Source organism: Oreochromis aureus, linkage group 2, assembly GCF_013358895.1.
Source record: "Oreochromis aureus strain Israel breed Guangdong linkage group 2, ZZ_aureus, whole genome shotgun sequence".
Taxonomy (NCBI): Eukaryota; Metazoa; Chordata; class Actinopteri; order Cichliformes; family Cichlidae; genus Oreochromis; species Oreochromis aureus.
The window spans coordinates 29,842,966-29,867,516 of record NC_052943.1 but is presented as its reverse complement, the minus strand read 5'-3'; the positions used below and the strand labels follow the sequence as shown (position 1 = coordinate 29,867,516).

General features: G+C 39.8%; 1 protein-coding gene across 3 annotated transcripts in view; it reads right to left on the bottom strand.

Annotated features, from left to right (window-relative positions):
- glra1 (glycine receptor, alpha 1) overlaps positions 1-24,551 on the bottom strand; it is a 130,575-nt gene that overhangs the window by 102,035 nt on the left and 3,989 nt on the right. For all 3 annotated transcript variants that reach the window (XM_039621781.1, XM_039621786.1, XM_039621788.1), the window contains exon 2: positions 3,803-3,927. In XM_039621781.1, the coding sequence (XP_039477715.1) occupies positions 3,803-3,927 (125 nt within the window). The remainder of the gene's footprint in view (positions 1-3,802; positions 3,928-24,551) is intronic.

Below are 24,551 nucleotides of genomic sequence, written 5' to 3'. Positions count from 1 at the left end.
CGATCCGTGTGCTGAATGTCACATCATTACAGACACGTCACTTATTAAAGTGTTCCCACTTAGCCTGTTATGGTGATGATTATTTTTATTATAATACCCGCCGTGCTATTCTAGTTCTTTTTTTGCTCCCTGCCTGATTCCCCTACTGTGCAAGTACATTTTTTTTTGTTGTTGTTTCTTTCCCCCCGAGTTTACGAGGCTGCCGAGCTGTCAAGCTGTTTATTTCATGGGTGTGATTAATGCAGGGGTGTAGTCGGCTGGTAAGGGACGCACACAAACACACACACTTACACACAAAAGACTGCATGAATGAGCAAGTCGGAGAGATCACGCTATGTTACTCTGTCGACCTGACAACCATGACAGAGTCTGGAAGTTCACATCGAGCTGTCTGCTAACGACGGCCCCGACACAATTAGCTGAGCACATTATATAAAAGATGGGCTCCTCCTCCTCGTCCATACGTATCTTCATTACAGATCTGCGCTCGTTACAAATTTACCCCAAAACAGAAAGTATCGCACCCGTTTGAGAACATCTGAGCTCATTTAAATAAACGTGTCTGTGTTACAGGGGACATTGGGACTCTTATTATTCTGTGCGTGTGCGGCACAGCGCCGGAGAGTAATTTCATCTGCATTAAAATTTTTTATTATATCGCATTAGAAGAAGGAAAAAAAGATTAAAGCTATAAATTCAAATAACTGCCACACAGGCCTGTTTAAATCCTGATTTGTAAAGGTCAGTGCAGTGCTAGCTTCAGTAAATCACGCGGGAGTGTTGCCAAGCAGAGCTGAGGAGAAATCAAATTAAAAAAACAGAAATGATCTCCAAAATTGACTTGCGACAAACACCTGAGCAAACCCTCGGCAGGTCGGCCGTTCTGCAGCCACGGCAGGTTTAATAATGCGCACTTAGTCACAGTGAAAACCCTCCGCTCCTCTCAACTCTGTCCTGCATGAACTGAGATATCCTGCTCACACAGATCACCGTATAATGGGTCGTACCGTTATGGGCTCAGCAAAGAAAAAAAGAAGAAGAGAGAAGCTCCATGGCAGCATTCATAAACAAAGCTGTGATTCACTTGTGCACATTCTGTGTACCTGTGTGCTCAGTGTACAAAATATTAGCAACACCTTTAGGTTTCACCTGTTTCTGATTTAGAGACGACGGGCAGATGCAGAGCAGCAGACAAATAGCATCGCATGCTGACCTGATGCAGGCAGCGTTAGGTAACGTACGTCATCCCTCCAGGTTTGATCACCGCCAGAGATCCCAGAAAACATCTGGGTGAGAAGTGAATGGCAGAAATCTTTTCAGGTTATTGAAAAGACGAAGGCGAACCTTCTTTCTACCCCAGCAGATAACATGCCACTTACTATATTACACACACACACACACACACACGCAAGCAGAGTGCTTAACAAATATATCGGACCACCAACAAATTAGTGGTTTATGCCACGGCTGACCTGAATGGACCAGGCAGGTTCTGTGTGTCGCAGCGTTTTTGTGTTTCTGTCTAGAATGAATTCAAATGAAGTCTCATGTTAAAAAACAATTTTTCAAGGTCAGATTCATGATTTATTGGTGGGAAACTGACAAAAAGTCTAATAACTTAAAATATTCTCATCTTAACATCTAAAGGTTTAAAACGTCACATCACATTTGACCTCTGACCTCTCCTTCAAGGTCAACAAACTGATGTGGTCAAAGTTATAATAATGATTTATGGAGTTATTTAAAACTATGTTTCTTACTCCCATCTTTTCAATGTCAATCTTGTTTGTGTTGGAAACATTTATTTTATTAGGACTTTTTTATGTATATTTTTAATCGAACAGGTTTATCTTATTAGTATATTTATATTATAAAACAAAATACACTTGGTGTTTATTACAAAACATTTAAAATATGAATAAATCATGAAATAAATACTACACATATACTATATTCATATAAATAAAAAATTATAATTATACAAAAATTTTAGTAGGGTACATTAAAATGTGTTTCAGTGGGTTTATTAAAGTATGTTTAAAAAGAACAAAGAAAAAAATGAGAGCCGCCTCATATCGGGAAGCTCTCTGAGAGCTTCCTGTTTTTTAAAGTTTTAATGTAAAGTTTTAATGTAAAGTTTTAATGTAAAGTTCTTTAATTAAAAATATAATCATGTAATATCTTATCAATGAATTTTAAAGTTTACAGTTTTTGAAAAAGCAGCAAAGCACATTATTATTTTGCATCCCTGAACAGTAAAAATGAGTTTTAGTTATTTTTATTTAACATTTCTAAAATATTTGACAGATGGTCTCATACCTTTGTGAAGCTCTGTTCACACACACACACACACACATACACACACACACACACACTGATCTGATCACAACCATTTTACATAAAACAGGTCAGATCAAATTGAGCCAAGTGTAAGGGCCATTTAGATATTTATAATTATTAATTAATGGTTTGACAAATCTTGATAATAACCTGAAAAGGTTCACTTTTCACTAAAACTTGGACAGCGCCTAAAACGTGCGGTGATTGGTGGATGGGTTCCCATGTGCTTTTGAGGTTCATGTTAAACCTCCTGCAGACCAAACTGCTGCCAGGTAAGACTCTAACTTGTTACACATCCCACTGCTCTGCTTCTGATCAGACTTGGAGGGGAACTGAGCGTACCTCTTACTAACGTTTGAACCAATCTTCATCCTTTAAGTGACGACAGTAGGACAAGATTTACTGTCTGAACTGCAAGGTGCCAAGGGTAGCAATGCTTTGGCAGCCATATATACCAAGTAAGGCACATGTTGTAACAGGTGATTAAAGGTTAATACTTAAAGAAGATGTGTTGATAAAAGCTGGAATATCACCGGGGTACCAATATTTTGTACACATGACCCGATAAATTAAACGGAAGACATTAGAAATTTCTCACATCCACTTTATAAAATCTCAGTTCTGGCAGTTTTAAACATGCAGCAAGGCTTAAATGTCAGAAAAGCACGAGGGGAAATCAGTTTGTCTGTCTGTTCAGATGCTTAAAGATGCTGTAAATGTATTTTTAACCCATTGCATTAGTCATAGACTTTGGTGGATACGGAGGGCTGCCCCAGTTCTCTCATGTCCAGTCTGTGTTCCTAATGCAAGAAGGTTTAAAGTAGAAACCTCTGACATGTGTCTTTATGGGGGCTTCCATTCAGGGAGGTCACTTAAAACTATATCATCATCATCATCATCATGAAGTCATGGTCAGCAGCACACTCATGGGAGAGAGGCACATTACCTTGACCACCAAAACAAGCACTCAGGATACTGTGTGGATACCAAGGAATGTAGCCAACTAGCTTTGTGATTACTAAAGTCCTTACTGGGGATTCTGTCGTCTTACCATCTGATTGTGGGTAAAAGTGCAAGGCTGGACTTGTGTTAGGGGAAAAAAGGTGGGGGTGGGGGGGTTGGGGTCTGACACCTAAACTGAGCCGTGGGAAGAATTACCTTTGTTCCATACTGCAAAGGGCAAATATAGGAGATCGACAAATTGAGAACACACAGAGACATTGAAGTGATTAAATATACAGCAACAAAGTTTCAGCAACATCGATGTCTAAACATATTATTTTCCTTTTTTCAGTGAAGCTAATAAATACAAACCTTTTTTTCTTTGGTGACATTCTTGGCTAAACTTGGCTAAACAGGCATTTAGAGAAGGTAATAAAATGCAGACACAGCGCAGGTCTTTTCAGGGTATGTTTGGCTACATTCCCGTTTTATCCGACTGAGTCTTGGTGGCAACGCCTACCTTTAAAATTTGGTCGGATTCTGGCATCGTACCCCGAAACCTTGCCCATGAGCTTGTCCAGAAATTCGGACGGTGGCATCGGGGAGGCAGCTTTCCTTGCTGCAGCTTCTTTGGATGCTGCCAAGCTAGAAGAGAAAAAGGTAGATATGGTCAGCAAGAGAGGAATGATGGATCCCAACAGATTTATGCAGCCTGGCAGTGTTACAAACAAACAAACAGTTACATTTCATGTAAATGATCCAAAAGGGCCTGATTAACCCCAAAGATTGCATAAACTCTGTTCCAATAACACCCTCCCATCCAAACCTTTAACTGGCAGACATGTCTGTGAAGGTTCTTAGTCATCCAGGTCATCGTAGTCTAAGGAGCTTGGAAAGAAAAGCATCTGGACTTCTTTAAGTTCCTTGAAGACATTTCATCTGAGAAGCTCCTTCAGTTCCAAGAGCAAATGGTGGAGAGTCCCAGATTTTAAGCCCTATGGGAATGTCCCCCCAAGAGGGTCATGGATTGATCCTCTACCTCTACACGAGCCAAGGTGTGAAAATGGGTGTAGGTCACAATCAGCCAGGGTTTCGGGTGAATCCATAGTGAAGCCTAGTCCCACCCTATCATGTGATTTACTGAGGTCAAATGGCCCAGGATGTGACTGGGCGTTAAGGCATCTGGGAAGAGATCTCAAAACTGGATTATAGATGGCAGAGAGTCAGTGTCATAAGCCCCGCCCTCTGTTCAAAGATGGTCATTCACAGTGGAGATAAATGGCTTCTTTCACTCCTCTTTCAAACATCTGTCTTCTCTGTCCAAAATTCTTAAACTCTGGGATTCTCCACCAGTTGCTCTAAAAACTGAAGATGCTTCTCAGATGAAATGTCTTCAAGAAATTTACAGTAGTCTGGAAGCTTTTCTTTCCAAGCTCCTTAGACTTTGCGTGAACCTCATTTCGTCATTTCAATGACCACATCACCGTAAAAGAATTATCACAAGTTGGTGCACTTTCACCCAAACATGATGTTTCTCAAACACTGATGAAAAGCAGCCATCACGAGTCGTTATGCCATGAACACAGGCTGTCATGTGTTACAAGGAAATCTGACGAAAGAACCAGAGCATGGCTGAAGTGTACGAAAAGCCCCAGCGTACATACTCACACGTAAGTCTGAGCTGTCGATGGCCTGAGAACACATCTTTTACTCTAGTTTAAACAAATTTGGTAACAAAACACATTCATTTGTGATTCTAATCTACAACTCTGAAAGATCAAAGAGATTTAAGACACTAAAATGTACCCGTGTGAGAAAAAGCTGACAGGCAGATTCTTTGTTGTTGTTGTTCATTTTAACAAAGAGGTAGATCACACTAATAAATGATTAAATCAAATATCTTAAAAATCACCTTTGGTCCTCTGACGGTTATCCCTGCTGGCATAAAGCAGCTGCCGACCACACCACAGATTCAAATCAAATTAAATTTATCCTCATTTGATTTCATTTCATTTTATCTATTTTAATTAAAAACTGACTAATTAAAACTTTACAGTCTGTGAATTTAACGCCTGGCTACTAGAAACATGCTTTTTTCTTTTCATGAAGTTGTTACTCAAACAAATGCTCTGATTCACTTAACCAGCTCCCATTGATTTTGCAGTTCAGTTCTTTACCTTATTAAGCTCATCATGCTCATTAGATGCTCTCTGCATAATGCCAAATCCCCAGCCTTGAGCCCACAGACATACGACGAGTCCAGAGCAAACAGTCAATAACGCTGAACACACAGACGATGATGGACTGCGCTAAAAACCAAAGCGAACAGCTACGGCACATCAAAGAAAGACAAACGGGCACCAAGCGGCTCTCCTGCTGCCATGAGGATCACCGTGGTGACCCAGCTGAAAATATTGGTCTTGACAGATATAGTAAATGTCAGTGCAGCTTGGGATATAAACGCTCCTGCATTTAATGAAATGAAGATGAGCTGTGTTCGTTACCTACAACTGTGGCAAAAAGTCCAAGTCATTAAACTTCCCACTGTGAGGCCTGAAAATATACTCAGCATTTTACTGCAGGGGAGCATTCCTAACTCAGAGCTTAAATCTAAACAACAAGGGGCCTATTATGCTTTCTGTTATTTTCTGTCATATTAGTTCTCTCATAATGGCGGTGAGGAAATTTCTAATGATGAGGTCAGCGTGCGTACAAGTTCAGTTCAATTGAATTTTATTTATATAACATCAAATAAAAAAAAACAGTTGCCTCAGGCACCGGTACAAAAAGCTGCAGGCTGCAGTAAAAACTGTGGGGTCTGCATGATGCCACCCACAGGCGGTATCTTCATAATATTATCAGACACAAAGTTCTGTGAACACACTGCTGTTCAAACCTTTGTTTGCAAGAGGAGGCCAATCAGAGGAAAGCTGGATTTAAAGGAAGCTAGAGGATGAACTGAGAGGCACAGACCATCAAAGTGAGTCAGTCTGCAAAATCTCACTTCAATTTATATGGCATCAAACCACAACAACAGTCGCCTCAGGGTAATTTATAGTGTAAGGTAAAGAGCTTCTCACCTGGAAAGAAAAATCTGTATTTAGGATAGGACTATCTGAAACTCATACATGTAAAAAATCACAATTACATCCTAAAAGATTCCAAAAATCTGTTTCCCACTCTTGAAGCCTTCCAAACATCCTTACTTTATAAAACAACATATCTCCAAAACTTTGGATATTTCAGATCTGAGCACCAAATGCAAGCTTCTGCAGCTTTTCCAGCTGTCGTGACTCCGAGCTGATTATTAGTTATTGATGTGGCTTTTAGTTCTTCTGCCACAGCCTGTTTAAACCCTGTGGAAAGGCACGCCTCTGGATTTGGAGTGAAATGCTTGGCTGCTTCAGTTCGATGGAAAGTGAACTGACAGTGACTCTGAACTGACCCGTGGCCCGACAGTGGAGCTGCATTAGTGGCCACTTGTAGTGCAGTTTGTATTTCATTGCATCATTTCCTGCTGGGTCCAGAGACAGCACGGACAGCAGTGCGATCCGAGCTATAAATACACTGCTGAGCTGACCCACTTCATCTGACCGCAGCTCCACGATGAGCTTTGTTATCCAGGAAGACATGGGAAGAACTCTGAAAACCTTTCACTGTGTCAGTTTTGTCCTAATGAGTCGATGAATTAATCAGCAATGAGGACTGAATGAGGACTGGGTAACTATTAGTTTCTGTTCTTCATTCTCATTCATATTTTTTGATTTTTTTAAGTGTAATTATTTTAATTAAATTCTAAAACTACACTTTCCTCCATGTCAGTGTCCCTAAGAAAGTAGATAAAAGCATGTGAGCAATTTTCTAGCACCTGTCATGACAGTAAAGGGGTTAACCACTGAACATCATAATCAGAATACTTTATTAATCCCAGAGGAAATTATGTGGTCACGGTTGCTCCATGACAAAAAAGCAAACAAGTTAAAGTACTACAGTTAAAGTAAATAGCTCGAATATAAAAATATCCCTGATATAATACACAAAAGAAATATAAACTATGAAGTTGAAATTAAGGTACCAACAGTAAAGGATGCGCAGAACCGCGGGGCTTTCTGCTTTCAAACTACAATCTTCGCCATAACTGCAAGCCCCTCTGAAACCCTACCCCGCAACCTGATGTGCACCTCCCTGGAAATGTGACTGCACATCTGTTCAGCACCGTCAATTCCTCCTGTGCATTTCTACCTTTTCATTGCAGTTTTTAAGTTTATCAGTAAGAGAATAACCATCATCATTTCAACAAAAGGAACAATAAACATAGCATCAAAATAAGGACTGAAACGTGTCAGTAAGTTCCTGTAGGGAGATTGCTGAAACTATGAGAGTGTACAAAGAAGTGGAAAAACGTGAGGGACAAAGATGTCCGTCCCCCCGGAAAGACTGCCCATGAAGAGCAAGGACCCAGGAGGGAAAAGGTCCCCGCATCTAATGTGCTTCTATCGGCTGGCACCGCAGATAAAACACCGGGACAGGACTGGGAGATAAATAAGACGTAAAATAAGAACGACTTGAAAAACAACGATGTCGTAGTTACATCATAAATCTACAAAGACTCACCACAGAGCTCTGAATCAGGCCTTAGTTAGTTTTTATTAAATAGTTCCTCTTATAATCTTTACTTGTAAATTTATGTATTCTTTCTCTTTCTATCAGTACATCAACTCATTCTTTGTTTTTAGTTTTATTGACTGATTGGATTGTTTTGCTTCTCTTTGGTCCCGTGTGTATCTTTGTCATTTTAATCTTATTATTTTCTTTATTTGGTCTTTTTGCTTAAAAAATGTTCTTAATTTTCACTCAAAGTGTAGAAAAGTGTCCTTCAGCTTCATTTAATCCATCATATCAGCGCAACGTGTGGACACACAACGTGTTTTAAGGCCAGGTTCAGCAGCGGTCCATGACTCACTCTAATGATCATATTATTGCTACAAGAAAAAAAAAAAAAACATTTGTGATTTTTAATGAATAAATAAACAAACACGCAGACAGTTTAACTGTTACTATATAAATAGTTAAAAATGGTGAATACGTCACTGTGGACCGTTCCTGAGCTTGCGTCAGACTACAATCATCTCACTTCTCTCTAAACACAAATAGAATAAATAATAATAATAAAATACATTTTTTACCTGCTTAGGGACTATGGATGAAGCTAGTAGCTAAATCTGGTACAATGTTTCATCTTTGTTTTTTGTACCCGGTCCCTGAAAAATAAATGTTAATGACTTGTTCTTTTAAATTTTATTTTTATTTCAAGTATCCGATCAAGCCGACCAAACTCCTCTTTGAACGTCTGAACCTAAACCTAACATAAATAAAGGGCCTAATGGGAATTTTAATGACATGCATGTTTTATGACGGATCGACTCGGACCAAACTTTCTCAGAGTGAGTAGATGTTATGGATTTTGTTTCTGAGGAATAATTCATTTTGCTGCTGGAACATTCCCACTTTACAGCACTCAAACATTCAGCGCTCGTTTTCAGCCACCAGGACTTTATCCCAGCTCAGGATATCAATGATTGAATATAGACAAAATTATTTCCTAAGAAACTCGAGTCCAGACGACAAAGTGGGGCAACAGCAACGGGACTTTTTGGGCTGTTTTCTTGTCATTTCAGAGTTAGCTGAGTTCAAAGGGTCATTTAAGCAGACGGTCTGTTGTGACTTTCCTGTTTCCAAACTTACAGTTTGAATAGTAAATGTGAGAATGATGATTATTTAACCATTAGCTGTAGCTCCTGATGAGTGTGTGGGAGGAGTGCGCCGCCGCTGCATTAATCTCTCATAAATTAAAATGACAGATGATACAGTCGATCACGCTCACCTTCTAAATGTAAAACCGCTAACCGTGACTTTCAATATGGTAAATCGTGTCGTGCAGCATGATAAATAGCGGCATTAGCAATTCATAAACACGTAATGCGGTCGGCGCTGTCGCTTTATCAGGAAACTGCTGATCAGAATCGCAGTCCGCCTGGAGAAGACGGGAATTATGATGGAGCCGTGATTGGAAAACAAAACAGAAAGGGACAAATCTCTCACTAGTTCTTGTCTCATGTGTACACAAGCATGACGATGAAGTAAATAAACACACACACACACACACACACACACACACACACACACACCTTCAACCAGCTCGCCCTCATCAGTGAAAACACTGGAAAACAAATCATGCTGGAAGGGGGGGCAGTGTGTGTGTGTGTCTGTGAGTGTGTGTATCTGTGAGTGTGCACATGTCTCTGTGTGTGTGTGGTTGTGTCTGTAAATGTTTGTGTGTTTAGGACAAGGAGCAGTAAGGGAAGTTTGGACACTGTCTCCGTCCACACTGCTACCAGCCACTAAGGTCACCCTGTCCTGTTAGGTAACCAGCCAAGCTGCCTGCAGAGTCACATGACCTATTCCACACACACACACACACACACACACACACACACACACACACACACACACACACACACTCTCCATCAGTCTGTGGTGTTAATTGCTGACAGTAGTTCACGGTGTTGTTGATAATCATAAATCTTCACCGTGATAATGACATTATAATGATCATAACTGAGTATTAATGACAGGGATGGAAATAAGTTGGCCTGATGAATGATAATCACCGTGATGAAGAAACCTAACCACATAAACACGGGAAGCCCCCCAACCGAAGACTAATGATGCCTTTGCTAACAGTTATTCAGCGTCTCCACACGGTCAGCTGAGCCGACGTGATTTAGCACTGTCACTGTTCTTTCTCCGGATCAGTTTTACTGCACAGGTGAGTCTCAGTTCACAAACATGTTTCTGCACACGTTCAACTGCCAGACCACCACATCCCAGCAGGTGGACCTGAGCACTGGACACTAATGTCCACAAACAAACTGCACACAGAGTTTGCCGAGGAAAAAGTAAAACACCTACAACGAAGGATCAAAAGAGACCATCTCTGTTTCTGCTGATGTGAAACTCAAGAGCTGATTGCTAATCGAATGGCTAAAAGAAAGCTCAGGTGGAGGCTTTGCAGAGATTTCTGCTACTATCTGTTAGAAGCTCCTATAACCTCTGTGTGTCAGGTGACTGGGAGCTGTAAGCAGGGCGGAACAGGTGTACTTACAAAGACTGGAAAGCTAGCACCTGCAGAGTGACTGAGCTAAAAGAATCACGGTGGTCACATGACTGTGATCAGGTGATTTAATGCAAACAGGAAGTTAACAAATAAATTAATGAAAAGAAATATTATAGGAAAATGTGAATAAAAAGTTTATTAATCAAGTGTTTGCGAATCAAACACAATTCTAAAAAAGAAAATTACGATGAGAAACGTCGGCACTGTACGAAAGCCCTCTCACTAATGTTCTTATAATTTTGTCCTAATGATTTTCCACACTGCCCATACATGAAGGATGAGGCCTTGTTTCCTTTCTGACGGGCTTTGCTGTTAAATGACAGCGATGCTGACGACGTTATAATGATCGTCTATCACAACACAGATAATTATATTAGAAGAATCATGACTGATGATGATGATCAGAGTGAAACGTTTAAGTAAGCGTCACATTATGAGTCTCATCCAGGCTTCTGATTAACCTGACATGTTACTGTGTTAGCCTGCTAGCCTGTTAGCTTTAGGTTTATCGGTCTTTCTTGGTATTTTGTTGACTTGTAAGGTGTGAAATCTTTCCCTGTAAGATGTTGAATGTTTATTTAAATATTAAAAAGGATGATCTGGGGAAGGGAAATATCACCGTCTCTGACCCGTCAGTGTGACATGGTCTCCTGTTCAAAGAGATGCAAACCTTTAAGACATGTAAATACGACGTGACGTACAAAATAACTTATTTTTGGCCTTTCCTCACATAACCTGCATTGGTTTATGTAAGCTGTGTGTCCAGCCGGGTTTAGCTGGACACACGTCAGTCACACAGAGGCAGGTTACAGTTGGAGGGACTGAATGACATCTCCTGCAGGCTGAGTGGGGGGATTTTGACTCAGTCTGCTGCCTCGTGATTCAGACTGCACAGTTTTACACTGGGAGCAAATGTTGATGGAGGCTTGCTTTGGGCCAGTTAGGATACATGAAGAATTTGTGCCATCTGTGGCCTTTTAAAGGCTGGAATTCTGACCTTTAGTTGCAAACCCTCGAATTTGGCCAGCCTGCGATTTTTAAATGCCAGTGCACAGAGCCGACGCGTGTCCCACCTTAAAGTCTGATCAGAAGAAAGTGTCACGTTTGAGCTCCGGTTTATAAAAAAATTCAAAAGAGAAATGATGTGATGCACAGAAATATATGAGAAACACATCAGATCAAAGAGACAATAATGATCATTTTTTAAGGGCAGTTATAGCGAGCAGAGGGATGGCTGTCTTTCTGAATTTCATATGATTCACGTGTCACCTTCAGCATACGTCGCCTGTGCGTAACTTCCACAATGGAATTTTGTTTGACTGATACCTAAATATGAGATGAAGACTTTGGAAAAGCGCTGCAGGCCTGTTAGTCATCAGTAATCAATAACACCAAGACATTTTCCCTTATTTAAAAGTCAGCAGAAACGACACATCTGAAACACTCGGACACGCATGACGAAGAACTTCACACAGACTGTGTCACCGAGCTTATAAAACGAATATTTGTCCAAATGTGCAGCATGACAGAATCTGATGTTTGAGACATGGAAAGCAAAGAAAAGTACAAATCTGCAGAGAATCTGAAAAAGTTCTTAAAAGGTGAAGTGGTCTGTGCTTTCTCTACAGAGTATTCCAATTAAATATGATAATATTTATAATATTTTAAATGCAATACAGCATATTTAAACCATGTGAAATGAGTGTAATCAAAATTGATATAGAAAGTAAAAGTATGGTTTAAGGTTCAACAGCCTCTTCTCTAACATTTATTGGTTATTGATTGCCTGCATAGTAAACGTTTCCAATAAATAACAGTTTAAAGTTTTATTGCTTTTGTTTCAGCCAAATTAAAGATTTTCAGGGGCAACAAGTACAATTTTTGGCAAACCTCAGTAATATGAAAAATCATACAGCAGCGGTTTTTGCACTGCCAAGACAATGAAGTCTTCTCAAGAATGGCAAATACGCTGATTATATATTTTTTAAAGAAGGTTATTTTAAATCCAGTTTACAAACTTTTAATCTACAAATGTGTCTCCTAGCTGACTTTAATTATCTGTCAGTGATATTTGTGTCTAATTGTGGCTGAGCACACAGTGTGGGCAAAACTGAGATTTAAGGCTGTGATTCTTACACTTCTGTAAATGTGATCATCTCTGTGGAATTGTATGGCAGTAGGAGAAAACATGACTCCATGGGAACAACACTGTCCTCAGTCAAACTCCTATCCAAGTCCTTTTTCTCACCTTTCACTTCATCAACGATAAGATGCCACTGCGTTCAAAGTGATGATGTGGAATCTAATTTCCATACTGACATTTGACGCTGCACACCACCTCAGTGGGCTAATTTAAATTAGTGCTTTATCTTAATCTATATCATTTTAGGTTTTTTAGTTATACTGATCCATCTGTATTTTTGGCCCACATACTGCTGAGTAACTCTGTGTTGCTTGTGTTATTTAACAGATTTTATTCAGAGACTCACAGGATCGTTAATGTTTGAGTTCAAATGTAGTCATTATTTCAGTTATGTTGTACTTATGGTTGATTCTGTAAAAGCTTGACCAGTAAAGAGACAGCACTGCTGAGTGTCTTGTGATCATTAATGGCTCGGGTCAGTGTTCACGTTCAGGTTTGTGGATCTGATGCCAGAAAACAGCGTTGCTGTAAACTGTTTTGTATGGAGCACAAAACCTGAGACGGCTCTCGACACATAACAGTATGTAAAATTAATTTTTAGGTTAAGGTTTAGAACTTTTTTTTTAATGATAAAATGTGCCAAACTACAGGTTACATACATTGGACATATAGTAACTAATTATCCATATATTCCAACATCTTTGCAACCATAAATAAGCTGTGCATGTTGTTATTTACACCGAGAGCAAAGAACTAGTGGGAGCTCAGTTCATTGTATGTGTACACACACTTGGTCAGTATCTGAATACTGAAATCTGAATCTGTCAGGGGCTGAGTCTGTGACCCAGCACTTTGACTTTATTGTTGTATTTGTGATTTCTTAGGCATATTGAAAGGATGTTAAGTTCTAGTATTATTATCAGGTAGCCTTGAGTTTTAATTCTAGTTTAGGTTATTCTGTGTATTCTTAGTTACGAGTCTGTTCCTGTTCTCTGTATTATAGGGGCTGTCTTGTCCTCAGTGTTTTATTATCAGTACTCTCTTGGTCTCTCTTGTTGGCTTGTGTGTCTAAACATGTAATTTTTCACGGTGTTAAGCTCGTGTCATGTCGGTGTTCCGTTATGTCCCGGTAGGAAGTCTTGTTTCTATGTTCATTGTGGTTAGTGTTACTTTTTATCATCGTCATGATATTCAGTTGTGTCAGCTCTTTCCACATGTGTTTCTACTTCCCCTGATCAACTCCTGTGTGTATTTAGTCTGTGTGTTTTCATTCTGTCCTTGTCGGATTGTCTGTGTGTTTACCCACCATGTCACATCAGGATTAAACCTTTCACGATTCTGCTCAGGTTATGTTCATGTTCATGTTTCTTGTCCACGTTGACTATTCATAGTTTCTCCCATACACCTGTGCCGAATCGTGTTCATGTCCCTGTTTCATAGCCTGTCATAGTTTCTTCCAGTTTAGGCTTTATTTTAGTTTCGTCCCTGTTTGCTTTACACTGTTTGTGTACCCATGTTATCAGCCACAAATAAAGACTCGCTTTCTGTTTTTCCAAGTTACGCTCCACATCCATCATTAACGCAACACAGTCAGCTCCCACCAGACTGAAGGAATCTATATAAAGTACATTTAATATGACTTATCCTCCTCAAGTACTCTTAAAGAAGTCAACATAAACGACCCCACAAGTTGGTGCGATTTAGCTTATTTAGGCAGTGCCACAGTATACTTTCTTTTTGTTTACACATTGATCACATTTTAAAGTGCTGACATTTTTAAGCCCATGAACATTGTGGGGTCTTTACCTTACAGTATAAAGTGACTTGTGATTTGGTGCTGTATAAATAAAATGGTCCCTGAACTTGGCACTTGGTACAGGAATGTGTTCTCACACTTGCTGGTGAAAGTCTGTGAAATCCCCCTTTAATTAAATATCTGTTAAAATGAGTACATATGATTATGATAACTGATATCATGATCTGAGATTACTGTGACTGCTGAGCTCAAATCACACTAATTGTCCACCCTGTTGTGCTTATTGTCTGTTTGAAAAGTTGCTTTCCTGTTGAAATAGTCACATGACTGAATGACAAAGCATGTGCGGTCAGCTGATGATTGTCTGTAAGTGTCAACAGTTCAGAGAACGCGTCAGAATGCCTGTGGACAACGACGATAATGGCATCTCCCAAAAACTGTAATGAAGCAATGCCGATCAATAAGAAGACATCAGGACTCTGAGACCCGTCACACATCCAGTTCTGTTCTCAGTGACAACAAATTAGGTGGATCAAAGATTATCTCTGTGCCGATAATTCCTGCAGCAACGTGACGAATCGGCGCTTAATCCTCTTTACAACAACGACTGGTGGGAGTGAGATCGGATCAAGCTCTTAGAGAAAAACAAATTTCTGTTGTTGGGCATGGCCCTCGCTGCACAGATGATACAATAAAAGCATAAGACCCGTGTGAAATGCTTCCAAATTAGCAGTGAACGAGCACAGAGCTCGGCTGATGACAACCAGATTAGTCACAGATTACACCAGCGTGCCGTCGACACAAAGATCATTTTTCCCGGACGTGTAGCGCGAGGTGACACTTCAGGCTGAATTACACTGACACTGTGAACTCTTGGAGGGGGAGTCTGGCTTTGTTGACCTCAAACTCGAGAATAATCAAGTTTCAGATTGTGTAATTGTTACGGCACAAAGCGTGGGCTGTGGGTCATTCCTGACAGAGTCAAAATAGTATCAACAGAGTCTGTATAAACATTTAAAAACTGATCTACTGACTGGTTTGCTGTATACAGAGAGTGAATGGGATATTTGTATGTGATTTTTCATTTCTTGTTGTTTTCTTGCAGTTGAATCTACGTCTCCTACAACTGTTCAATGCTTTAACATAAGTGTCATTTCTGACCCTGAAGACGTGTATTAAATTATAGGCTTTGTTTCAATGATCATTCTGTTGTTAATTATTCCATAATTAGGCCCCTTGTTTTCAGATTTTTCAGTAATATTTCAAGTGTTTCAGCACAAATATTGCACATTTTATAATTGTTTAATTATAACAAAGTATGAAAAAAACAGAATGAATTTGTAGGTGATCACAGAGCAGTTAAAATCCACAGTATGAGCTGTATATATGTGAAAATCATAGAAAAAGTAATACATGTAACTTGGTTTGTACAGTTTGTGTTTTTAAAGTCATTTTTGCATACAAATATTTGAAAACCAATACCACTGAAAATATAATGTTTTAGAAATGTAGAAATATTTGTTATAGATAAAGGAAACGCACGTATGAGACACTCAAAGCATGATCTCTGTAGAAAACTTGAGGAGCTGATAAATAACAGAGTCTGTGATTTTAGCGGGATGACAGCTCAGTGCTCTGAGGGTTAATGTCCTGATGCTGTGCTCTGAATTTCCTCCTGAGGGATAGAGTTTGATTGATTTACATTATCGCGTCTACACATTTTATGCTCATTTTACAGGCAGGATTAGGGTTTCCTGCATGACATGAAATTAAATGTGAAAACCAGGTCAACAATAAAGTTCCTAACTAATGAACTTTTGGTTTTGTGGAACAATTTTGGAAGTCTGTGGGCCGTCCCCTTTTGATTCATGTTTGTTTGTTTCTCCTTACTTAATGAGATGGACTCTTACACATACAGCACTTTTCTAATTGAGCCCTAAAAGTGCTTTTTAGTACCAGCCTCATTCACTCAGTCACACACACACACCCATATCCATGCCTAAGTGCCTTCCCGAACATTCACACACACTGTGATGGATGCATCGGGGGCAACTCGAGGCTCAGTATCTTGCCTGAGGACACTCTGACATGCAGACTGGAGGAGCCAGGGATCAAACCAGCCCCCCCCCCATAGATAAAGCCACTAGCTGCCTCTTTAAATGGCCGCCTAAGCTCAGTTTTCTGAGACTGCTGAGCCCTCAGAGTTAGAGCAGCAGACGGTGCTCAAAATCCCAAAGAGAGGCTTTTCAAATATGTGAATAAACAAAGGTTTCATTAAATCCCTGGATGATCCGCAGGGGAGAAAAGAATAATCAGCAGTTATCACACAGCTGGAACCTGATGTTTAAAGGTCCAGACTCATAGCAGCTATGGTTGTAATCCAAACTCATCGGGACTCTTGCTCCCTGATTTGAGCCTCACAGGCAGTGAGTTGTCCCCCTTTATGTAATCCTGTCCTCTTTGTCCCCATTTTCCCCTTACCCCTGTCTGATCCCAGTGCAGCTGTGCAACATACCTCTCTGTGTCTCTGTGTAAGACAACCAGCACTTCTCCCATGCATGCCATTTTTATTGCAAAACTGAAATTAAAACCTGTTGATGGGAGTAAAATGCCTGAGATCAACATCTGGACCCTTCATCTCAGTATTCTTGTGTTCTCACCACACACTACGCTCACCATTTGTTTGAGTCTGGTCATCTTATAATTATTATTCAGCTCAAACACAAAAATTTTAATATGAAAAGTTACGCAATGAATGTTTGCTGACAAGCATGTTTAAAATGATCAGTACCCAAGTGTTCCTGTGTATCACTGAAAAACAGAGTCAAACTGACCCGTTTCCCAAACACGCTGAGAGAAAAGCTGCGTTTTGAATACGTCTTTTTCTGCTGCTCCACAAAATACATATTCATCGAGTCCAAACATCTGCCAGGTGTCGGCGCCATTTGCATAAATGCTTGGGCAAACAGATCAGATGAGTCCTTTTAAAACCCACCTGCTTTAATGTCATTACAGGCTCTTCACACTGAATGTGTAGATATTCTGTTTCTATGAATAACCCAGCAAACGTAATATTCCACCTACCTGTCTGACTGACTGAACTGCAGGCAGATTCAGGAAAAATGCATTAAGGCTCGAGGAGCCGGCGTCGATGTCTGTGGACACTTGACATCTCACCAGGCACAGCCACTACAGCCTGGCACGAGGATAATACAGCACACACACAATTAGAAGCAAGCTCTGCTGTGGACGCTTGACTATTTTGGCCTTAATTTCTCATGTGGGAGACAGAGACTCCAGCTGTGAGCTACCACGGAGTGTCTTTTCTAATAATATCTACATAATGCTGTCTGCCTGGCTTGTAGAAGTCCTTTTGCTGGACTGTGTGACAGCTTCAGCAACACAGAAGAAGGAAGACATGCACAGGTGCTGCTCGTGTTTTTTATAGCTCCACAACACCGACAGCCCTGCACGGAGACACCGTGCACAGCAACAGGATGACACTCTAGATACATTCATACATTTGTTTTAATAGTTTTTGGTATTTGTTGTATAAACTGAAAGCTACACTCAAATAAATAATGGCTTTGAGTATTTTACAGTATTTATTTATTATTTATTTGAGTATTCAGTATTTACATGTAAATATTCTATGTAATCTTGTTATAAAAGTATAAAAAATATATAAAATATTATATAAAAAATATATATACATATATATATGTATATATACGCACGCGCACACACACATATACATATATAACTTTTGATTTGATATATTTCAGCTGCATTTAACTTTAAAAATTATCATTTCATTTCTACGCACTCCACTTTAGAGTTGAGTGATTGGTCAAACACCCCTCAGACTAATATATGTATATATATATATATATATATATGTATATATATATCACTTTTTTATCCAGGTAAAAGTCTCACTTTTCGAGAGAGTCCTGGCAAAGACGGCACCAGAAATTACAATAAAAATATAACTGATATTCAGCACAGTTATCACAAACATTTGAAACTTGCAGTAACAGATGAGAAACATGCACGCTTCCTGCATTTCCCATAACGTAAGCATCACCAGAAAGTGTCCTCGACAAAGTTCTAAAGGAAACAAAAAATCACGTCCAAGGCATTTACTCTGATATTAACAGTCCCACAGTAAACAGTGGTCTAATACTGCAGACTGTATCTTTACTGTAAGTATTATTATTTCAGCCTCAGAGGTTCTTTCTGTCACGGCTGTTTGATATGTAAACACATGCACGTCTATAGTTGGAACAGGGCCACGAGGACCGAAGAGGTTCACAGTCAGCTGATATAAGTGGCACACAACCGGGGTCTAATCTTCTCCGGCTCTCCGTGATCAAAGTTGGGATTTGCTTTAATTATTTCAGATCAGCGCTGGCCCGTGCTGCTGTGGAGAGCTGCGGCCAATGCTGAGGCAGCAGAGGAGAAGGAAAAACAGCTGAGTTGCCCAGCGTCGGTGTCTCATATGCACACAGCGAGCAGAGAGAAACGCCAGAGCGAAGGAGAGGTGTGGGCTAATGCAAGACTCCAATCATTAGCCCTAAGTGTTCCTCATTATGTTCTTAAAGCCTCTGAAGACCCCAATCCCTAATTGATCTCATCCTGGCGTTTAGTAACACTCGGGAAAGCAAAGGGCTGCTCGCTTCCCTGGCACTAACAGATAGGCTGCCTCGCCCAGCAAACACGCCGTACCCTAGTGTTTAAGTATTCAGCATTTTAATGTTCATATCAAACAACATCAGACTGATAGTGATGTCATCACTGTAACACTTTTAAACGTGTGGTTTTCCCACTTGCATGAAGTTCATTTATTAGTCTAGGACAGGGGTGGGGAACTCCAAGCCTCAGGGGCCGGTGTCCTGCAGGTTTTAGATCTCACCCTGGGTCAGTACACCTGTATCATTACCAGGCCTCTGGAGAACATGTTGAGGAGGTCATTTAGCCATTTAAATACGCTCACACGTCTAAAACCTGCAGGACACTGGCCATCAAGGCCTGGAGTTGGACACCCCTGGTCTAGGATGAAGGATGTGAAGACAGCACGAGGCTGTTGGTACTGACATGTTCTGGTTTCTGGCCGTGTGCTTGTGAACAGTCAGCTTTGAGCATGCTGTGGCTGCATGCAGCAGTCTCTGTGTGAGGTTCACTAATATACGAGAATGTGTTAAAGTTGAGCAAAGGCAAAGCAAGGTTGTGAGTTTGATTCCCATCAGGAGCTGCTGTGTTTAAAATGCATGTAGTCATGATACTTTGGACATAACTTGCACATAACTACCACAGAAGGAAGGCGTATCGATGCTTTTTCTTAATATTTTGTTTTTCTTTCCTTACATTATCTCTTACTATCTTACTATCACATTCAAGTCATTTTTATGTTTTAAACATGATATAGAACTTTATTGCTCCATTCAGCAGGACTGTAAAACGCTCATCTTCCTTTTTTTATTTAAAATTTAAAATAAATATAGGATTTCATTTTCAGATCTGAAGGTTGTGAAAACACATCCTGGTTTTCATATATTCTCCGTCTACTAAACCCATCGCAAAAGGAACGAGCAGTGTTTGCCGAAATGGTCGTTAAATGAGTTCTAAGTCAGAAAAAACTCTTCAGAAACGCTCCTCTTGCATCAACGGCTTCTGCCATCGTCCAGCAGCACTTTAATTTCAGAAGTGCACAGCAGCTCCCGACATTTCCAGGAATTCACCTTTGCTTTAACTCGGTTACAGCTCTGAGAGGCCATTGATAATGTACTCTGTTATTTATGGTGAAAATCTGTCACTGTCTGCTGATCAATAATGTATTATCATATATCAAGTTTTGGAAATGAACCTGCCCAGAAGTTAATTATTGCAGAGATGATGGTGAACTCCACCAGAGAAGTCGATTGTTTTTCATTAGACGACCCAGGGAAATTGATCACAGGAGAAAAATATATATGTTATGATTTGTTATGAAAGGAGATGCGAGTAATAAATATCGGCTACGAACAAACGAAACAGCCTGAGGGCAGACGCATAAATGAAACAGTTGCTTTAATTCAGCTGAGCAGTGAGTATGCTAACTGACGAGGGATGATTTCTAGGACTGCTTTCTGTAGTGCTCTTGTGCAAATCTCACCCCGCCTGCTCTGCACCAGGTCTGACCCCATCCCTGAACTGCGAACCCCAACGATCACAGCAGAAAGGCATAAAAGACATCTTTGTCCCTCTGGGGATCAAAAGAGGATTATTGAATCCTGAATTAGCTGCTGGAAACTGCTGCACATAAAGCTGATAATCTCCTTTGTTCCCTCCCATGCTTCACTATCAATTGCTGATGTTTAATACACCCAACAGATTTAATGGGAGCATTCCCAACTCGGAAAAGAAATCCCAACTGTGTGCCATCAAATAGTTTGATCCCTTCATCTTTTGTTACTGTTAGCTTGTAGAATGAAGGTGAAAATAATCGGGATGGAGGAGATTTTATTGTGTGAGTGATAGCAAGGTTCAGTTTTTGATGTCCAATTTTGCAGTTTGCAACATTCAGAGGCAATTTGAGGCTTTCGTGCTTTTGATATGTCAGCAGACTAATTTGCTTCATCTTTCCCCAGCTTTGGATCTGCTGTGGAAGTCAAATCAGAACGAACCCCTGGGAGATCCTGGACAACAATCCTGGGTAAAAAGTGGAAACACTTTATTTTATGCTCGAAATGACCCTGAGTGTCACACATCTGCTTTCTCTGGTAGTTTATTATTTATCTTTCACAGAATTCTTTCTTAAGTACAAAAGGAAACATGAGGGGAACATTCTGAGTTGCAGTACAGTCTACAATATTTCGATAAAATCCTGTAATGATACAAAAAATCTGTTTGATAAATATGAAGCTTTGTCTTTACTTCAGAGCGTTCCAACACCATTCACCGACTTCTTTAAACCAAATAATTAGGAATTAGGAAAGAATTAGGAATAAGTTTAAAAAATCAAGTCTTCTTAACCAGTCAATGTCGTATTTTTTTAAATAATATCAATCAAAATGACATGGTAAGGTTGGATTTTTGTTTTGCATACTCTTTGGCTGATAACGTTGCACTGCACCTTCTCATCCATGTTAGCAGTTCAATTAATGTGAATAATCACTGTATTTCGTTACCCTGTATTTATACAATCCTAATCCTAATCTGAAGCTGCTCTGGATGAAGTATAGACTAAAGGTATTATTTACTATTTTAAATATATCTTTTGCATTTTTGGTTTTACTTAACGACCAATGGTCTAAAGTTGCATGAATTTGCTCTGCATGTAGGAAACTTGGAGTTAGACATTAAATGTTCCTTTAAACAGACTGTTAGGACCTCTAATTAATATATTTCACTTAAATAGTTTCTGCAATTTTATTTAAAATGTTTTTATTGATTGACTCTTTAACCCTTTTAATTTTTCAGAGCGTTCCAACACCATTCACTGATTTATTTAAACCAAATCTCTAATCCTTAGGAATAAGCAAAAAAATAAAATAAAAAAATAAAAATCAAATCTTCTTAACCAGTCAATGTTGTATTCTTTGGAATAATATTGATCAACATGACATGGTAAGGCTGGATTTTTGTTTTGCACTCTTTTTCTGCAGCAGAAATTAAAACATTTCTGGCAAACAGCCTATATGTAATGTTTCTCTTTTTTTTAACACAAGTTTTTAACATAATAGCATCAGTGGTGGGCATAGGTACATGAAGAACATGAATTTTAAATAATTAATTAATTGCAGCAAAGCAGTTTGAAATGAGTGAAATGCAGTCTGAAGTTCTTGTGCTGTCTGCACAAGAACTTGGAGGGAGCATGTGTTTATATGACAGTATCATCCACATAAAGACGTACTTTTGCTGGAACATTACAGAATAAAATAGGTCCCAATGGTCTAAATGTATTTGCATCAGAATTTTAGTGAGAGTCAAAACTGCATCTCATTCACATTAATCAGGTTAAGTATCCACTTAAATGTACATTATATTCATGAACAGTGCATCCCGTCTTTTTCACTTCAAGTTCGACCTTGAACTTGAACCCAGGCAGACGTTCATTTGCTCTTCATGCTTTAAGTTCTTAGACAGGCTCAGAATTTGTTATAGGAACTCGCAGGGAGGTCTGTAATGTGACTGTAAATACAGATGACAGCCGGCACTGAGTCACAACACTTACACAGCTAATGAAAGCCAGAACTAGACTGAAGTGAAATATCACCCCAGGTAACATGACATTCGTGCAAGTCATTCTGTCACGTCTTTGTTTTTCTGGCCATCTACATGAAAGCTGACCTTTCATTTAATGAACAAACCACCGGGGTCAGTCTGTCCTCTTTAAAATGTCCCTCCTCTCCTAGTTTCCACTCTACCCCTTTAAAATACTTCAATTTAATATCAGTCTGACATCTGCTGCCTGAAATCACTTAAGGAAGCCATCGAATGACCTTCTCTAAATTGCCAGATTTCAACATCAGTTTATTTCATGAACTGACAGAGTCGGATTTAATTTACTCTAAGACATGAAGGAGGTGAGCAGGTCGGAGTACGTCCCGCTCCCAAAGAGGAGAGATACCGACATACGACCGCCTCGTCAAGGCCAGCTCAAGGTTACCTTCAAGCAGCAGGTGACTGTTTCCACTCATGCTTAAATCCACTGCTCGGTGTTTCCATTTAAAAAAGATTTTTATTGAAAACAGAAATGCACAGAGGAAAAGGTCACTCTCTGCACATTTCATTCAGGATAGAGACTGAAGGCTGGCGCTTGCCTTTGTACATAATAACAAAATGTGCAAGCACCCGCAAACGACGGAGGTGATCAGTCTGTGTTATCACAGGGAGGCAGATGTGCAGCTGATCAAAAAAATAAAGGGATGCAGTTTGTTTCTCTGAGAAGCTGAAAACCTGAAGGTGGTTATTTTGTTGCAGCAGCGATTCAGCAAATGAAGCCATAAAAAACAGAGCGACCCTTCCTGCAAATCACCACAGATGCCCGATTGGCTTTATATAACTAAACTCTGAACAGATAAGCATCTAATTCCCCTTTTCCTGCTCCAGCACACTTTTAAGATCACAAATAACTGTATAACTGCATCTGAAACCAAATATAAATTTCTCTCGAGAAGATTTCATGACAAACTGTGCACATGTTCCAGTTTTAGGATGAGTGGCTTCTCCTTTTGTAAAAATAAACACATCGATATGTGTGGACAGAGGACAGCCGTCCCCGGAGCTTCCTATAAGATTCTGCTGTTCCAGTGACCTCCCGCCTGGTAGAAAACCGATACGGCAGACATGTCGGCGGCTGTTTCGATGCCTGTCAATCACTGTGAGTGACTGATTGGCATTCCCTGCTGGTTTGTGCGTTGGCATTTTCTAAATGCAGCACTGACCCGTTTGATTAATCGTTCCTGCTCGAGCGGTCAATAGAAGCAGACGATGTGCCGCAGGACTGAGGAGCATGTGATGTTCAGCTCATGCACTTTAAGTCTGTTCCTGCGATTCAGGGTCAGATACGGTGTGATCGGTCATGGGTAACGCACAGTGACATTGCTGGAGGTTCTGAGCTCATTTCCATACAGAAATCAAGAAATTAAAGGGAAATATATTTTTGTTATTGGGGTTAAATGATGGAGTGATGCTGATAGAAGAATAAAAATACAAGTATTTTTTGAGGGTTATATGTGAGAATATTGTTTATCAGTTTGTTGGTATTTTCTTCTCTGCTATTTAATATTAAGAACATACCCCAGGCATAAATCTCTTTGCTTGAATCCAAAATTTACAGCTCACTTCATGCAGTTTGTCCTAAAACGTGCTGCAAGAAATTATGAATGAGTTTTCAGCAGTAGCTCAGCATCTCTATGAGATTACTGTGATGACAGAAAGCGAACCTTAAATGATATTGATAAACCTGTAACTCATAAGAGAGAATAACAGATTGAAATGTCAGCCTTACTGTGGACATTTACAGTATGTTGTACTTTTACTACATAAGCTATATAAACTGCTACGTTTAAACTGCAGTTTCTCAAACATCCAGCAGGGGCTCCAGCAGTGACTCAGTTCCATACATCTCTAATTCCTTCATAACAACTATGCACACACCATACATGTACAAACAATAATTTACTAGTTTAGATTATTTTTAAGGTTTG